At 42.0% G+C, this 18,990-nt stretch overlaps 1 protein-coding gene across 4 annotated transcripts in view; it reads left to right on the top strand.

Moving 5' to 3' along the window:
* Nucleotides 1–18,990, top strand: part of LOC134345461 (solute carrier organic anion transporter family member 2A1-like) — a 321,454-nt gene that overhangs the window by 253,490 nt on the left and 48,974 nt on the right. For 2 of the 4 annotated variants that reach the window (XM_063046160.1, XM_063046159.1), the window contains one exon: nucleotides 3,517–3,581. In XM_063046160.1, coding sequence (XP_062902230.1) covers nucleotides 3,517–3,581 — 65 coding nt within the window. Of the gene's footprint in view, nucleotides 1–3,516; nucleotides 3,582–18,180; nucleotides 18,358–18,990 lie in introns of all 4 variants that reach the window. The other 2 variants (XR_010017703.1, XR_010017702.1) reach the window with 2 other exon arrangements.

The raw sequence follows: 18,990 nt of genomic DNA, 5'->3' as shown, positions 1-18,990 counted from the left end.
GAAGCTTTTAGATGGCACCAGCGATCGATTCCTCAGGGGACAGCTTCCAGTTTTTCTATGTCTTCTACTTGTTCTTTATATCTTCATTTTGTTTTTGAAACTGTTGGAGCCTGTGACTTATAGTCTGTAGTTCAATCATGATGGCTACTGCTCTGCTGTCCCTGAGCAAACTCCAGGAGAGAAATGCAAATAAAAGCTTCCATGAGGAGAAGGTCAGAGACGAGACAAGGGGCCATGATTGACTACATTTCTTGCCAATTAAAGTGTTGAAGAGGATTGAAACATCAAGGCAAATGCAGAGGAGAGCAAGTGGTTCTCAGAGAGGCCACAAGTTTGAGTCACTACCTTCGGAGGACCTGTTGGTTCGAGTTGCTGCCCTTGAATGGGCCATTGGTTCGTGTTGCTGCCCTCCGATGGGCTGTTGGTTTGAGTCACTATCCTTGGAGGGGCTGCTGGTTCGAGTCACTGCTGGTGGAGGGGCTGCTGGTTCGTGTTGCTTCCCTCAGAGTGGCCACTGGTTCGAGTAGCTGCCCTCAGACGGGCCACTGGTTCGTCTCACTAGCCTTGGAGATGTCACTGATTTGTGTCGTTGCCCTCAGAGGGACCGCTGGGTCCTGATGCTCTCAGAGATATTATCAAAATTCTGAGATTTATGCATTGAACTGTAGTCCATACTGGCCTCCTTCTGTTCAACGTTTTTCTTGAGTTCATGTCCATTCCTTCTTGTTGCCGATTGGCTGGCTGGGAGTTTGGGTGACCTTTAGTTTTTGTGTGAAGGTGTTGGAGGTGTTTGGGGTTTGAGAGGTTTAGTTTTTCTTTTTATGCGGTGGAGGGGGAATTTATGTCTTTCTTTCAGCTACTTCTGTGGCTTTTTGTATTTTATGGCTATGTGGAGAAGACAACTGTCAGGTATTCTGCACACATACTTTGATAACATATGGAACCTTTGGACCTTTAAATGAATGAGAAATGTTGTTCTTTAGGGATAGTTTTGGGGGCCGAGAGGGGATTTCGGAGTCAGGTTAGAGTTTAAGGACAGCAATGTGGAGGAAGTAGTAGAGGTCAGGTTCAAGTCTAGGCCTCTGCTCCATATTCAAAGACCATTGGCGTAGAAGTGTGATGACAAACACTTTGGACAAAGACCAGTGAGGACATGGGCTGATGGTACCCTGGGTATGCAATTCAGTGAGTCCAGAGTTCGAGGCCTGGAGCTCAAGGTACCGTCATCTGTGAGTCCTAGAGTCAATATCAGAGATTGAAGCCCAAAGGTCAATTAGAAGGTCTGAAAGTTAAAGCTTGATGGCCAAACCCATGGGTTTGAGAGTTCACTGGGGAAGTTAAAGGCCCGATATCTGTGAGTCCACTGGAAGCCCAGAGGTGGCCTTTCCTGGGGTAGAAGTACTGTTGGTGTGAGTGGGTGGGTTGGTGGAAAGGAGTTGTTGCTTCATTGCTGTTGTTCTATTGTTGTCGCATGTATTGTTCTGCTGAACTTTGTTGGCATGCTGTGTTAGTGTCAGAATGGGTGGCAACACTTGTGGGCTGCCCCCAGCACATCCTTAGGTTGTGTTGGTTGTTAAGGCAAATGACACATTTAACTGTGTTTTGATGTCCATGTGATCAGTAACTGAATCTAAATCTGAATCACCTTCGCATCGTGTTTTCACATTTGGCTGCTCTGCCAAACTGATGTGGCAGTTTAGGTCTGTGAAAATTAGGCCTGTAATTGTTGATTTGTCCGAAATTAGCTAGCTGAACCCAGCTTAAGGAAAACTTCATTCTTAGGCACAGGATATGAAAACTGCCCAGCAATCTAGTCCCAGTCACTGTCTATCTACTCTGCCGGAAGTCTCAATATAGTATATGTATATTTGTATTGAAGGAGGCTGAGGAAGGACCTGATAGAAATGTACAGAATTCTGAGGAGTGCAGAGAAGCATTAATAGTAGGAAATCTTTTGCCATAGCAGACACATCTAAAGCCAAAGGCCATAATTTTAAAGTAAGGGTAAGAGATTTACAGAGGGTCTGAGAAGGAATTCTTTCACCCAAAATGTAGTTGTAATCTGTAATGTACTGGCTGAGTAGGTGGTGGAGACAGGTACTATGTCACAACAGTTGAGAAGTTTCTAAACAAGCACTTGAATTACCATGGCATAGAAGGCTGCAGAACAAATATTGGTAAATGGGACTAGTACAGTACATGATGTTTATGGTGGGACAAAGGGCTTGTTTCTGTGTTGTGTGAACAACTTTAATATAAGGTGGAATACTGAGCTCCAAAATCAGTTACCACATATTTACAATGCATCGTTAAAGTTGCAATGACTGCTAATCTGAAGGTTCACTTGTAAAACTAGATACACAAGTTGCTGTTAGACATGATATTATTTGATGCTTCCTTTGTAGAATTAACTAAAACAGTAACATTTTAACCTTTGATTTTCATTGATTCGTTGACAAAACCAACAGAATCGATTTTTAGCTGACGAAAAGATACTGTACAGTCCAATTTCACTTATGTTTATCCAAAGTTTAAGCATGTACTTTTTGAAATTTTGACTTTAAAACTATTTGGGAGGAATGTATCTGCAGAATAGTATAGCACAAATGAAACACATAAACTTCAGACCTAGATCTCTCAAGCTTTTTCAAATTAGGTTCTTGTGACTGGTATCCTTGTTCAAGAGATAAGGGCAAAAGGATACCTACTGTATATTACTTCCCAAGTTGGGATCCTTTGTAGATAGGAGGATCTTAGTACTGATGGGGATTCATTTATAATCAAGTAAGAGGTAGGGATGTCAATACTGATTGGATTGTATTTGGGATGCTTCCTTTGTCTAACCACTTCTAACTCACCAGTTTTTGCCACAGCCAGTTACTAATAGTGCCGACAATGCACATATTCCTGTATGTGCCAGAAATTGTTCTGTCTAATAAGTGTTTTATTAGAATATTTTTGCATACTGTATATATACTAGGTACTCATTTCATTATGAATTTGCTGTTAAGAATCAGAATAAAGTAAAAATGAGAAAATAAACTCACATATAATTCAGCGGAAATGTATTATCCAATTTCAGCCAATAAAACATTCAGCTATTAGTTTAATAGTCGTAAAGATTATTGGTCTTGGATCCCCAAATAGGTAGCTATAAGAGCATGAGAAAAGAAAACTATTTACCTCCTTTGAGAGTAAAGGATAGCTTATCAGGTGAGCTCATGTGTGTATCTTCCATGTTAAGAAGAAAAAACTTTGCTAATTTGTTTGGAGTAAAAGAGTAAAGCTCACTTTTTTCCACGACCCAGAACAAATCTTGCTGGAGTCCAAGTTTCTAACTTTCAACCTCTTGGAAGGAAAATGTGATGGAGGAAAATATCTATGTGCATGTGTAATCAAAATAAAAGGATTGTGATTGACAATTGGCTCATATTAAATTTTATCTCAAAGCACATGCTGCAATTTTTACATGAAAAAATTTGAAACCATTTTTTTTTTCACTTTTGCTTTCCATAGGTTAGTGAGACCTGAAGAAAAATCTTTTGCAATAGGAATTCAATTTCTATTGATGAGGGCAATTGGTGAGTAGGGAATGCTTGTTGCATTACCCATAATGAAATGAATCATATAATTTGAATTTTGAATATTTTTCTGTTTCTGTCCAAATTGGAAAAAATGGTAACATATATTCTATGTGATAAACTAGATCAGCAACTTTTGGGATGACACCAAGATTAGGGGTGTAATCCTGAGCCAAGCAGGCTCAAGCACAAAGCTGTTCTAAAAAACCATTTCATAGGCATTCAACAAACTCCATCTCTTGTGATCCAACACCAACCTGATTTTCCAATCCCCTTGCATTTTGAAGTCCTCTATTACAATTTTGTCATTACCCTTATTATATGCCTTTTCCAGCTCCCTTTGCAATCTTAACCCCTCATCTTGTCTATTATTTGAAGACTTATATATGATTGCATTTTCTTCATCCACAATAACTCAACATTCTCTGACCTTATGTCACCTCTTTCTAAAGATGTAATTCCATCTATTACCAACAGAGCCACACCACCGCCTATGCCTTCCTGCCTGTCCTTTTGATACAAAGTATATCCTTTGATGTTAAGATCCCAACTATGACCTTCTTTCAGCCACGCCTCAGAGATGCCCACAAAGTCATACCAACCAATTTGTAATTGTGTCACGAGTTTGCCCACCTTATTCCGAATGCTACGTGCTTTTAAATACAGCACCTTCAGTCCTGCATTCTTCGCCGTTTTCAAATTTGCCTTTGTGGTACAATTTAACTCTTTACTCTGTCTGCATTTGTACCCAGTCATTAGCTTGTCCTTCCTTATGTTCATGTAACATCATCTACTTGTAAATCTGCTGGCTCACCCTCAATTCTATCATACTGGTTCACATCCCCCTGCCATATTAGTTTAAATCACTCTCAACAGCTCTGGTAAACCTGCCCACAAGAATATTGGTCCCCCTCGGATTCAAGTGCAACCCGTCCCTTTTGTACAGGTCTCACCTGCCCAGAAGAGATTGCAATTATCCAGAAATCTGAATCCCTGTCCCCTGCTCCAATTCTTCAGCCACGCATTTATCTGCCACCTCATTCTATTCCTATCCTCTTTGTCGTGTGGCACAGGCATTAATCCTGAGATTACTACCCTTGATGTCCTGCTTCTCAGCTTCCTTCCTAATTGATTGTATTCTTTTTTTTCAGGACCTCCTCCCTTTTTCTACTGATGTTGGTATCAATATGTACCTCAACTCCTGGCTCCTTGCCCTCCTTGAAAATGGTGTCATAGTTAGATAGTGTTGTATTGAGAACTTTTAGAACACTGACCTTCATAAATCAAAGTATTGAGTACTGGAGTTTGGATGCTATGTTGAAGTGGTATAAGACGTCAGTTCAGCCTAATGTGGAGTGTAGTATGCAGTTCTGGTCACCGATAAATGCAAGTAAGCTTTTACCACTGCATTTGGGTGAGACGAGAAACTAGAGGTCATGAGTTAAGAATGAAAGGTGAAATATGTAAGGGGAACTTTGAGGGAGATCTTCTTTACTAAGAGGATAGTGTGAGTGTTGAACGAGCTGTCAGCAGAAATGGTAGATAAGAGTTCAATTGCAACATATAAGAGAAATTTGAAGAAGTATATTGATGGGACAGGTAAGGTGCAGGTGGATGGGATGAGCACAACAATAAATTAGCACGGACTATATGGGCCAAATGGCTTGTTTTTGTGCTGTAGTGCTTCATTACTCTATTCGTATAGCATGGATGAGTTTATGTTCTTTGAGTTTCTTACATTATCAAAGAAGGTAAAAGGGGACTTTATTTAGATGCTAAGGCTACAAATGCCATTAGTTGTTCAACTTTGATAAATTTGGTTCACTGAGATGCTTGTTTTAATCACTTGAATACGGATGTGATAGCATTAAAAGGCTTTATAGAATTATACAATATGGAAATAGGCCCCTTGGCACTACTGATCCATCTTGGTTGGCTTGGATACCTAAGGGCTGAAGAGCCTTTTTCTGTGCTGTGGAACAATATGTCTCTATGACCAAGATGCCCATCCATATCATTCCCATAATGTGTGGCTGAATATTTGGTGCAGGGGCAGGGTTTCAGATTTGTAAATTATTGGGATTACTTCTGGGAAAGGTAGGAACAGGAGAAAAAGGATGGGTTATGTCTGAACTTCAGTGGAACCAATATCCTTTTGGGCAGGTTTTCTAGAGTTGTTGAGGGTTTAAATTAGTTTGGCAGGTGGATAGGAATCAGAATGATAGGTCAGAAGATGGGGCAATTGATATACAGCTAGATGCAACCTGTAGAAGGACTGTGAGGAAGGAGGAATAGTTGAGAGAGCAAAATTGCTGTCAGTGGGATGGATGTTATGTCCATTATGGCTGACACAAGGACAGGAATGGTTGCTCTATGTTCTGGGGTTCAGATGTTTCAAAAGGGACAGGGAGGGAGGGAAAGTTGGAGATTCGCATTGCTTATCAAAGTCAGTATCATAGTTTCTCTCTTCTGAATCTCTGTTGAATTTGTGCATCCCCTGCATGTAAATTGACACAGTTAAGAAGGGAAATCAGAGTATCTATAGGTAAGTTTTGTCTTCCCTGTGTTTCTCAATATTTGAAGAAGCACAGGGAGCAGTGTCACTTTGACACTGACCATATTTCAAAGTCAGCTGAAAATTCAACAACTAGGATCTGAAGTATCCAACAGCAAGGATCCAGAGTCTATAACAACAAGAATAAGTAGAACAGCCACAAGGAGTTTAAACTATTAGGAGTAAAACGCAGAATCATATTGCATATTGGTAATAGTGTTTGAACGTATGAGTAATAGTTGTTAAACCAGTGGAAGGTATGGGTGTCAGAATTTATGAGACATTGAGTTGGCTGAACTATGTTCTTTCTTCCGAAGTCAAGCAATGAGGCTTCAGCCCAAATGCATGTTCAGTTTGTCTTTGTTTTCTTCAAATATATGCTATATTAGAGCTTTGACCAGTGACCCATCTGGATCTTGGAAGTTTGAGAGGTCCACTGCTGAGTAGAAAAAGGCAGCAGTGAAATTAAGTTCCGACCAGCAACCACCTTGCATTTGAGGTTGATTAGCAAGAGCAAATTAAAGGAAGACGGGCAAGCATAATGGCCATTGTCCGAGTAAACAGAGTCAGAGTGGTGATCTTGAGACTTCAGCTCTTCGAGGCTTCTGTGAAAAGGAGGCTTCAGTCAGAGAAGGCAAAGAAAAGAAAAACTCTTCGTTAATCAACACACACAAAATGCTGGAGGAACTCGGCAGGCCAGGCAACATCTATGGAAAACAGTCGACGTTTCAGGTCCTGCCAAAGCGTCCTTCAGCATTTTGTGCGTGTTGTTTGGATTTCCAGCATCTGCAGATTTTCTCTTGATGTCGAAGGCAGGGAGACCTCCAGTGTCCTGACAACTAAAATTGCAAGGAGTGCATCCAGCTGTAATTTCTAACAATTAAGGAGTTGGAGCTGGAACTGGATGATATCTGGAACATCTGGGAGGCTGAAGGGGTGATAGTTAGGACATGTAGAGAGGCAATTACACCCAGTGTGCAGGATACAGTAAACTGGTGACAGCCAGGAAGGGGAAAGGGGTTAAGGAGCCAGTGCAGAGTACCCCTGTGGCCATTCCTGTCAACAACGGGTATATCACTTTGGGTACTGCTGAGTTTGACCTAACTGAGGAAAGTCACAGTGGCCGGGTCTCTGGTACTGAGTCCAGCTCAGTAACTCAGAAGGGAACGGTGGGGGGTGTGGGGGGGGGGCATTGAAAAGGCACATTGTGGTGATAAGGGATTCATTAGTTAGAGGAATGGACAGGAGGTTCTGTGGGTGAGAACAAGATTTCTGCCTGGTGCCAGGGTCCGTGATATCTCAGATCGAGTCATCAGCATTCTTAGGTGGGAGGTACATGGACCAGACATTGTGGTCCATGTACCTACAAGGCAATGTCTAGTGAGGAGAGGCGATTGAAAAGGCAAAATTGCAGTCAAAAGGATGTGTTGCAATGTAAAAGGCAGACAAAATTGAGAAGGGTGAATACAGGACTGAAGGTGTTATATTTGAAAGTGTGCAGTAAATGGAATAAATGGATCAACTTCTAACACAGTTGCCATGTATGATGTAGGTATCACTGTATCATGGCTGAAAGAAGATTATAGCTGGGAGCCTAATGTTCAAGCATAAACCTTGTATCGAAAGGATAGGCAGTAAGGCAGAGGGGGCGGTAAAAATAAAATCAAATCATTAGAAAGAGGTGACATAGTGTCGGTAGGTTTGAATCATTGTGGAGCTAAGGAACTGCAAGGGTTAAAAGATCTGATGGGAGTTGTATACAGACCTCCAAACAGTAGTAAAGATGTGGTCTACAGATTACAACATAGGAAATGTATGCCAAAAGGGCAATGTTACAATCATTATGGAGGATTTCAATATGCAAGTAGATTGGGAAAATTAAGTTGGTGCGGGATTCCAAGAAGGAGAATTTCTAGAATGCCTGCGAGATGGCTTTTTAGAGCAGCTTGTGGTTAAGCCCACTAGGGGATCAGTTATTCTGGAATGGGTGTTTTGCCATGAACAGGAATTGATTAGAGAGCTTAAGGTAAAAGAACCCTTAGGGGAAAAGTGAAAATAATATGATCAAATTCACCTGAAATTTAAGAAGGAGAAGCTAAAGTGGAACGTATCAGTATTACAGTGGAGTAAAGGGACAGAGGCATAAGAGAAGAGTTGGTCAGAATTGATTGGAAAAGAACTCTGGCAGGGATGATGGCAGAGCAGCAATGGCTGGAATTTCTGGAAGCAGTTCGGAAGGCACACACTGTATGCATACCAAAGAGGAAGAAGGATTCTAAAGACAAGATGACAGAACCATGGCTATCAAGAGAAATGAAAGCCAACATAAAAGCCAAAGAGAGGGCATACTATAGAGCTAAAATTACTGGGAAGTTAGAGGTTTGGGAAGCTTTCAAAAACCAACAGATGGCAAGTAAAAAAGTAATTAAATTAAAGGTGGAACATGAAAGTAAGTTAGCCAATAATATTAATGAGGATACCAAAAGTTTCTTCAGGTCCATAAAGTGTAAAACAGAGATGCAAGGGGATAGTGGACATCTGGAAAAAGATGCTGAAGAGGTAGTAATGGGGCACAAGGAAATGGTGAACAAACTGAATAAGTATTTTGCATTAGTCTTCACTAAGGAAGACACTAGCAGTGTGGTGGAAGTTCCCGGTATCAGGGGTCATAAAGAGTGTGAAGTTACCATAAGTAGAGAGAAGGTTCTAGGGTGGCTGAATAGATTGTGGAACATTTAGTAGTGATCTTTCAAGAATCACTAAGTTCTGAAATGGTTCTAGAAGACTGGAAAGTTGCAAATGTCACTTCGCTCTTCAAGAAGGGAGAGTAACAAAAGAAAGGAAACTATTAACCAGCTAGTCTGACCTCAGTGTGTGCAAAGATGTTGGATCGATTATTAAGGGTGAGGTCTCAGGGCACTTGGAGACTTGTGATAAAATAGACCATAGTCAGCATGGTTTTCTCAAGGAAAAATTTTGCCTGACATAGAAACATAGAAAACCTACATAGGTCGCTTCAGTTCAGTTCCCACCCCCCATCAATTCTAGTTTTAGCTCTTCCCAATAGCCTTTGCAAACCTTCCCGCCAGGATATTGGTCCCCTTGTGATTCAAGTGCAACCCGTCCTTTTTGTACAGGTCATACCTGCCCCAAAAGAGGTCCCAATGATCCAGAAATCTGAATCCCTGCCCCCTGCTCCAATCCCTCAGCCATGCATTCATCCTCCACCTCATTCTATTCCAATACTCACTGTCACGTGGCACAGGTAGTAATCCCGAGATTACTACCTTTGTGGTCTTGCTTCTCAACCTCCTTCTGTAAACGCTGTAAGTCTGTTGGAATTAGAAACAAAGAAACATAGAAAACCTACAGCACAATACAGGCCCTTCTGCCCACAAAGTTGTGCTGAACATGTCCCTGCCTTAGAAATTACTAGTGTTACCCATAGCCCTCTATTTTTCTAAGCCCCATGTACCTACCCAAAATTCTCTAAAAAGACCCTATCACGTCTGCCTCCACCACCGTTGCCAGCAGCCCATTCCACGCATTCACCACTCTGAGTAAAGAAACTTACCCCTGACATCTCCTCGTACCTACTCCCAAGCACCTTAAACCTGTACCCTCTTGTGGCAGCCATTTCAGCCCTGGGAAAAAGCCTCTGGCTATCCATACTAATTCTTTGAAGAAATAGCAAAAAGGATAGACAAAGGAGAATTGGTTGATGTGTTCTTCAATTGCCAGAGGTCTTTGACAAGATGCCACACATGAGGCTGCTTAACAAGCTACAAGCCATTAGTGTTACAGGAAAGATTCTAGCAAGGATAAAGCAGTGATTGATTAGCAGGAGGCAAAGAGTGGGAATAAAGGGAGCCTTTTCTGGTTAGCTGCTGTGACTAGTGATGTTCCACAGGTGTCTGTGTTGGGATTGATTCTTTTTATGTTACATATCAACAATTTGGATGATGGAATTCACACCAAAGTTGCTGGTGAACGCAGCAGGCCAGGCAGCATCTCCAGGAAGAGGTACAGTCGACGTTTCGAGCCGATACCCTTCGTCAGGACTAACTGAAGGAAGAGCTAGAAAGAGATTTGAAAGTGGGAGGGGGAGGGGGAGATCCAAAATGATGGGAGAAGACAGGAGGGGAGGGATGGAGCCAAGAGCTGGACAGGTGATTGGCAAAAGGGATATGAGAGGATCATGGGACAGGAGGCCCAGGGAGAAGGAAAGTGGGGGGGGGGAGCCCAAAGGATGGGCAAGGGATATAGTCAGAGGGACAGAGGGAGAAAAAGGAGAGTGAGAGAAAGAATGTGTGTGTATAAATAAATAGCGGATGGGGTACGAAGGGGAGGTGGGGCATTAGCGGAAGTTAGAGAAGTCAATGTTCATGCCATCAGGTTGGAGGCTACCCAGACGGATTATAATGTGTTGTTCCTCCAACCTTTACAGTGTGGGAATGGGATGTGGAATTAAAATGTGCGGCCACTGGGAGATCCTGCTTTCTCTGGCAGACAGAGCGTAGGTGTTCAGCGAAACGATCTCCCAGTCTGCGTCAGACAAGGGAGTCGCGGAAAGTGGGGGGGGGGAGGGAAAGATGTACTTAGTGGTGGGATCCCGTTGAAGGTGGTGGAAGTTACAGAGAATAATATATCGGACCTGGAGGCTGGTGTGGTGGTAGGTGAGGACCAGGGGAACCCTATTCCTGGTGGGGTGGCAGGAGGATGGAGTGAGAGCAGGTGGGCGTGAAATGGGGGAGATGCGTTTGAGAGCAGAGTTGATGGTGGAGGAAGGGAAGCCCCTGTCTTTAAAAAAGGAGGACATCTCCCTCGTCCTGGAATGAAAAGCCTCATCCTGAGAGCAGATGCGGCAGAGACGGAGGAATTGAGAGAAGGGGATGGCATTTTTGCAAGAGACAGGGTGAGAAGAGGAATAGTAGAGATAGCTGTGAGAGTCAGTAGGCTTATAGGCTTATAGTAGACATCAGTAGATAAGCTGTCTCCAGAGATAGAGACAGAAAGATCTAGAAAGGGGAGGGATGTGTGTTGCTTGAATTTCCAGCATCTGCAGAATTCCTCGTGTTTACCATTTCAAGTGTAGAATATATTTCATTAGAACTAGAAAAATGAAAGAAATTTAGTTTTCATTCGCAGAGAAGTTAGCAGATGATGGGCAGAATATGAAGAATATCTCTGTAAGAGGATGTGACCACATGAATAAATTTTGTAGTTAAGTTGCAGTCAGGTTGAAATTAAGCTTTTTTGTGTGAGTACTGTAGACTCTACAAATAGAGAAAGACAGACTGAGGCAAAATGATTTGAGGATGGAGTGGAATATAACATCCCTGGAATTTTTGTTCTTGCTCTATCTGGGAGAGCAGAGTTCCAGCAAAGGGCTTCATCCACGACAGAGCAGATTAGAGCACGGTATAGGCTCTTCAGTTCTCAATGGTGTGCCGATCTTTTAACCTACTCTAAAATCAATCTAGCCCTTCTATGTTAAGGGAAAACTAAGGTTCAGGAAGAAGGAGATGCTTCACAGGAACTTTGGGGCTGCCTCATCTTTGGATCAAATGCAACAAAAACAGAAGAACTAGGAGAATGGAATGGAGTCAGAATATGGCATGGTGTGTCATAGAGTACTACAGCACAGAAACAGGCCCTTTGGGTTATCTGGTCCATGCAGCTTGGTTTTCTTCCCAGTCTCATCTTCTAATATCTGGGCCATAGCCCTTCATACCTCTCTTATCCATATACCTATGCAAACTTCTCTTAAGTGGGACAATTGAACTTGCATTGACCACTACTGCTGGCAGTCTGTTCCACATTTACACCAGTCTGAGTGGTTTCCTTCATATTCCTCATAAATATGTCACTTTCCACCCTAAACCAATGACCTCCAGTTTTAGTGTCTCCCACCCAGAGGGGAAAAAAGCCTACATGCATTCACCCTATATATATTCCTCATAATTTTGTATACCTCTATAAAATCACCCCTCAATCTCATGTGTCCGGTGGATAAAATCCTAATCTATTCAATCTTTCCCAATAACTCAGGTCCTGTGGCCTGGCAACATCCTTGTAAAATTTTCTCTGCACTCTTTGAATTTATTGATCTTTCCTATACTTAGATGATCAGAACTGCCATACAATACTTCAAATTCAGCCTCATCACCCTTTTACACAATAGCACCACGGTAGCTTAGTGACAGTTACAGCTCGGGGTGTTGGAGTTTGGAGTTCAATTCCAGCATCCTCTGTAAGACACTGAATGTCTTCCCTATGGAATTCTTGGGCTGTCTCTGAGTGCACTGGCTTTCTCCCACCATCCAAAGATGTACCAGTTAGTAGGTTAACTGGTCATTGTAACTTGTCCTGTGATTAGAATAGGGTTGAATTGGAGGTTGATTGGTGGCGTGGCTGGAAGGGCCTATTCCACACTATATCTCTAAATAAAATAAATACATAACTTGAATATAACATCCCGACTCCTGTACTGAGTCCCTGATTTATGAAAGCCAATCTGCCAAAAGCTCATTTTATGACCTTATGGATCTGTATTCCCAGGTCCCTTTCTTCTAGCATCCTATTATTCATTGTGTACATCTTACCCTGACTTGTTTTCTCAAAGTACAACAGAATGTGGGAAATGTTTCAGGTTTAGGATACTTCATTGGGGAAGAGAGTGAACAGGAACAGGAAAGCTGCCGGAGGGGGTGGAAAATGTCTTTGAAAGGGCGAAACCAATGAGCACATATGGAAAGCAGGTTGAGATCTTATTAAGATTCTATTTTCCATATGAAGGGTTGCTAATAGAAAGGCCATGGAATGGACCAAGCAGACCAACTATACAAAAGGAAAATGGACAACTGAGCCAAGATTCTGACAGACAGAAATGGAATCTATTACTGACAATAAGACAGAGCAAGTTACTTAAAGGATGGATGATTTGATAATGTCACAACAGCTGCTATTACAGACAGAGTGATAGAGTCATAGTGAAAACCAGCATGGATACAGGCCATTAGGCCCAGACAGTTTTTGGGTTCTATCCAGCTTGTCCATATCTCTCTAAACCCTGCCCTCCGTGTACTTATCCAAGTATTTCTTAAATAATAATATTGTACCAGCCTCAACCACTTCTTCTAGCAGCTTGTTCCATATACCCACAATGTCTGCATGAAAAAGTTACCTGTCCATTTCCTCTTAACTCTTTCCCCTCTCACACTAAACCTGTGTTTCCTAGTTTTGGACTCTTGCCCTGCCAAAGACTGTTAACATCCTCCTTATCTATGCCTCTGATAATTCCAACCACTTTTATAATGCCATCCTCATTCTCCAATATTAACTCAAGCCTTCCAGTCCTGGCAAAATCCATGTAAATCTTTCTCTGCATACTTTCCACTTTAATCACATCAATCCTAATACAGTGTGATCAAAACTGTGCATAGTACTCCAAGAGCAGCCTTTCCAATGACTTATCCACCTGCAACATCATGTGCCAGCTCCTATACTCAAAGCCCTAACTGATGAAAGCCAAAGAGTTAAACACCTTTTTCACTGCACTGTCTAACTGTAGTACCACTTTCGTTAGTTTATGCATTTGATTTCCTAAGTCCCTCTGTTCCATTACACTCCTGAGAGTCTTACCATTCATAGAACATTACAGATCTTTTGGAGTCCATGCCGAACTGTTATTCTGCTTGCTCCCATTTGCCTGCATTAAATTCCATCTGCCATTTTTCAGTCCATATTTTCTTGCATGTCCAACACTGGTTTGACTTCCCAAAGTGCACCACCTCACACCTACCTGCATTGAAATCTATTTGCCACTCCTCATCCCACTTCCTTAACTGATCAGGTTCTGAAAATTGTCCTGTGTTTCCTCTTAAGAGCATTCATAATCTCTTTACAGTCATAGTCATACAGCACGTAAACCCCAAATGGTCCTTGCCAACCAAGGTGGTCACCAAGAGATTAATTTGTCTACTAAACTCAATGCATGCTTGTTTCTTTTTCTTGATCAGCGCCTCAATATTTCTCATCCGTCCAGGTTGCCTATATTTGTCACATTTACTCTTCATCCTAACAGAAACACTCTTAAAGTAAGCCTTCCACTTGCTGTGCTTTTGGACAATCCCCCAAGAATGTTACCTCTTCCTTCCTTACTCAAAATGCAACACCTCTTCCTCACTTACCTGAACCTTTGTCACACCTGCAACATCTGTATCCTGGAATACTAAGTTCAGCTATGTTTCTGTTATAGCTGTAACATCCCAGTCCTCAGAAGCAATCCATACTCTGAGTCAATCCACCTCACCTGTTAAACTTTGTGCATTGAAATAATGCTTTTCCTTTCATTGCCTTTACTGTTCCCCTGGCTATTCTGATTACTCAATTTGTTCTTGCTGACTACTGCTTTACCCGTGACTTGCTCCTGTTCAAAGTCTCATCCCACTGTTAAACATCTCTCTGCAAAGATATTGAAACAGTTCCGGTTTAAGTGCAATCCATTCTTCTTGTACAGGTCGTAACTACCCCAGAAGAAATCCAATGGTCTAAGAAGCAGCAGCCCTGCCATTGTACCAACCCCTCAGCCACACACTCTATTACTACTAGGCCTATCGACCCAGTCAAAGAGTCACAGAGCACTATATCACAGAAAAAGGCCCTTGCTGAACTGTTATTTTGCCTTGCCTCACTGACCTGAACATGCAACAGAGCACTCCATACTCCTACTATCTTTGTACGTATCTACAAACGTTTGTACGCACCAATGCTCAATCCCTGTGGTGTCCATAACCACGTATCTTCAGCACTTTACCAGGCAATAGTTTAACACAGGTTTAAACACAAACCCACTTGATCAATGCCCAGGGCAATCACACAGCATCCAATCTTGAACAAACAGGTCTCCCACAGCGGTATTGGTTCTTCCTCCTTGAAGCCACTCATCTGCACAAAGCACCTTGTGCAACAGGGACGGCATCCTCAGTCATCTTTTAGCCCCATTACTTCCTCCAGCTCCTGCCAACAGAGACTTCTCCACCCACGTCCTCTAGAACCTCCTTCCAAATCTACCATCCTGATTGACACATTCCTAAGTTGAATAACAAAGCTTCTTATCTCAGCTCAAACCCAAACAGGCTGAAAGCAGAACAGACTGCACTTACCAAACTGCTAAAATTAAATACTTGCAGCATAACAGTAAAAATCTTAACCAGCGTGTTACACATCCGTAACCTGCGACCTCTAGTTCTAGTCTCAACTGACTTCAGTATGGGGGAGAAACCTGCTTGCATTATCCTATCTTACGCATATCTCTCCCCTCATTCTCCTACGCTCTAGGGAATAAAGTTCTGACATATATTTAACCTTTCCCTTTAAAACCATAAGATATAGGAGCAAAATTAGGCCACTTGGCCCATCAAGTCTGCTCTGCCATTTCATCATCATTTTCCCTCTCAGCTCCAATCACCTGCCTTCTCCCCATATCCCTTCATGCCCTATGACTAATCAAGAATCTATCAACCTCTGCCTTAAATATACATAAAGACTTGGCTGCCTGTGGCAACAAATTCTGCAGATTCACCACACTTTGCCTAAAGAGATTCCTCTTCATCTCCGTTCCAAAAAGGACTATTCTGAGGCTAGGTCCTCTGGTTCTAGACTCTCCCACCACAGGAAACATCCTGAAACTCCATTGAGGTCGTTGTTGGGACCGCTTCTTTTTATGCTGTATATCAATGATTTAGATGATATAAAGATTGGTGGAGGGGCAGGTAATGTTATGATTATGAGGACACTCAGTCCTCGTTTATTGTCATTTAGAAATGCATGCATTAAAAAATGATACAATGTTCCTCCAGAAAGATATCACAGAAACACAGGAGAAACCAAGAATAACTGACAAAACCACATAATTATAACATATTGTTACAAAGCAATACCGTAATTTGATAAAGAGCAGACCATGGGCACAGTAAAAAAAAAAGTCTCATGTTGAGGAGACAGGTAGGCTCCAGAAGGACTTAGATTAGGAAAATGGGCAAGAAAGTGGCAAATGAAATACAATATTGGAAAATGCATGGTCATGCACTTTCGTAGAAGAAATAAACGTACAGACTATTTTCTAAATGGGGGAAAAAAATCCAAATCTGAGATGCAATGAGATTTGAGAGTCCTTATACAGAAAACTCTAAAGGTTAACCTGCAGGTTGAGTCGGTGGTGAGAAAGGCAAATGCACTGTTAGCATTCATTTCAAGAGGTCTAGAATTCAAGAGCAGAGATGTGATGCTGAGGGTTTATAAGGCACTGGTGAGGCCTCACCTTGAGTATTGTGAACAGTTTTGGGCTCTTCATCTAAGAACAGATATGCTGGCATTGGAGAGGGCTCAGAGGAGGTTCGCAAGGGTGATTCCGGGATTGAAAGTGGAACTTTCGATAGCTCTGGATCAGTACTTACTGGAATTTAGAAGGATGAGGAGGGATCTGATTAAAACCTTTCGAATGTTGAAAGATGTGGAAAGGATGTTTCCCATGGTGGAGAAGTCTAAGACAAGAGGGCACAGCCTCACAATAGAGGGGCGTCCATTTAAAACAGAGATGCAGAGAAATTTCTTTAGACAGAGGGTGTTGTAATTGTGGAATTTGTTACCACAGGCAGCTATGGAGACTAGGTTATCGGATGTTTTTAGGGAAGATAATTCTGCCCCTATGTCTTATGGTCTTATAGCTCTCCAGCTAAAGATATTCCTCCTCCTCTCCTTTCTACATTCGTTAGCTTTCAATCAGGTCACCATTGATTCTTCTGAATTCCAGTGAGTACAGTCTCAGAGCCATCAAACACTCTTCAGATGACAAGCCTATAATTTCCTTTTTTCTGCCTTATTCCCTTTTTGACAAGTGGAGTGACATTTACAATTTCCAGTCTTCTTGAACCATTCCAGAATTTAGGGAATCTTGAAAAATCATTACTCTTGTCTCCACAATCTCTTCAACCACCACCTTCACAACACTGGTGTGTGCACCATCTGGTTCAAGTGACTTAACTACCTTCAGACCTTTCACTTTCCCAAGAATGATCTCCCTAGGAATGCAAAATACTTATTCAGTTTATCCACCATTTCCTTGTTCCCCATTACTAAGTCTTGAGTATTGTTTTCCATGGGTTCAATGTTCACTCTCACCTATCTTTTACCCTTTTTGTATCTGAAGAAAGTTTTGGTATCCTCTTTAATATTATTGGCTAGCTTAGTTTCATATTCAATCTCTTTCTTCTTAATAACTTTTTAGTTGCCTTCTGTTGGTATTTAAAATCTTCCCAAGCCTCTAACTTCCCACTAATTTTTGCTCTAATATATGCGCTCTCTTGAGTTTTTATGTTGGCTTTGACTTGTTAGCCACGGTTGTGTCATTTTGCCTTTAGAATACTTCTTCCTCTTTGAGATCTATTATTTCATGTACCTTCTGAATTGCTTTCAGAAATTCCAACTATTGCTGTTTTGCCATTATCCCTGCCAGTGTTCTTTTCCAATTAATTTTGGCCAACTCCAATCTCATGCCTCTGTAATTCCCTTTCCTCCAGTGTAATACTGATACATCTGATTTTAACTTCTCTTTCTCAAATTTCAGAGTGAATTCAATCATATTATGATTACTTGAACCTCAGGTTTCTTTAAGCTTAAGGCCTGTAATTAATTCTGGTTCATTACACAACATTCAATCCAGAGTAGTCAAATCCCTGGTGGGCTTAACCATGAGCTGCTCTAAAACCATCTAGTAGGTGTTCTACAAATTTCTCCTCTTGGGATCCAGCACCAACCGGATTTTTCCAATCTTCCAGCATATTGTAGCCTCCCATGACTATTGTAACATTGCCTTTTTGGCATGCATTTTCTATCTCTGTTGATAATTTATAGAACACGTCCTTAGTAATGTTTGGGGGACCCCATCAGGGTCTTTTTATCCTTGCAGTTCCTTTGCTCTACTCACAACGAATCAATACCCTCTGACCTTTCTAATGATTTAATTTCATTTTTTACCAACAGAGCAACACCAACCCCTCTGCCTTCCTGCCTGTCCCTTTGATACAATGTGTATCCTTGGACATTAAGCTCCCAGCTATAATCTTCTTTCAGCCATGATTCAGTGATGCCTACAACTTCATACATACCAATCTCTCTAACGGTGCTACGAGTTCATCTGTTGAGCGAGGTAAATATCTGGTAAGTTTCTCTTTTTGATCTTAATTGTTCATTCCTCATCTCTTAGGGCAGAGTAGTGCAGTGAGAATGGTTCCAGGGGCAGTGTTTTGTACTGTTAATGAGAAGTGTAAATTCTGGGAGACCTCCAGTCTCTTGGACAGACATACCTGCACCAGGTGCACCGAGCTGCAGCTCCTGAGAGAACGTATTAAGGAACTGGAACTGCAGCTCGATCACCTTTGGCTCATATGGGAGACTGAGGAGGTGATAAACAGGAGCAACAAGGAGGTTGCAGGAGACAGGTAACTGAGTGACTGTCAGGAAAAGGAAGGGAAATGCACAGCCAGTGTAGAGTACACCTGTGGCTGTACTCACTGTAGATACTGTTGAGGTGGACAACCAATCAGAGGACTGCTCCAGTGTCTCTGGCACTGAGTTGGTGCTGTGTCTCAGAAGAACAGAGAGGCATAGAAGTCTACAGTGGTGATAGAAGATTCCACAGTCAGAGGAACAGAGATGAGATTTTGTGGACACAAAAGAGACACCTGGATGGTGTGTTGCCTCCCAGGTGCAAGGGTCAGGGGTGAATTGGATTGGGTCCATGGCATTCTCAAGGGGGGACAGTGAGCAGCCAGAAGTCTTGGAGCATATTGG

The sequence above is a fragment of the Mobula hypostoma genome, chromosome 4 (assembly GCF_963921235.1).
Source record: "Mobula hypostoma chromosome 4, sMobHyp1.1, whole genome shotgun sequence".
In the NCBI taxonomy this organism is placed as follows: domain Eukaryota; kingdom Metazoa; phylum Chordata; class Chondrichthyes; order Myliobatiformes; family Myliobatidae; genus Mobula; species Mobula hypostoma.
Note: the sequence above shows the minus strand (reverse complement) of the source record. Positions and strands in the feature narration are given on the sequence as shown.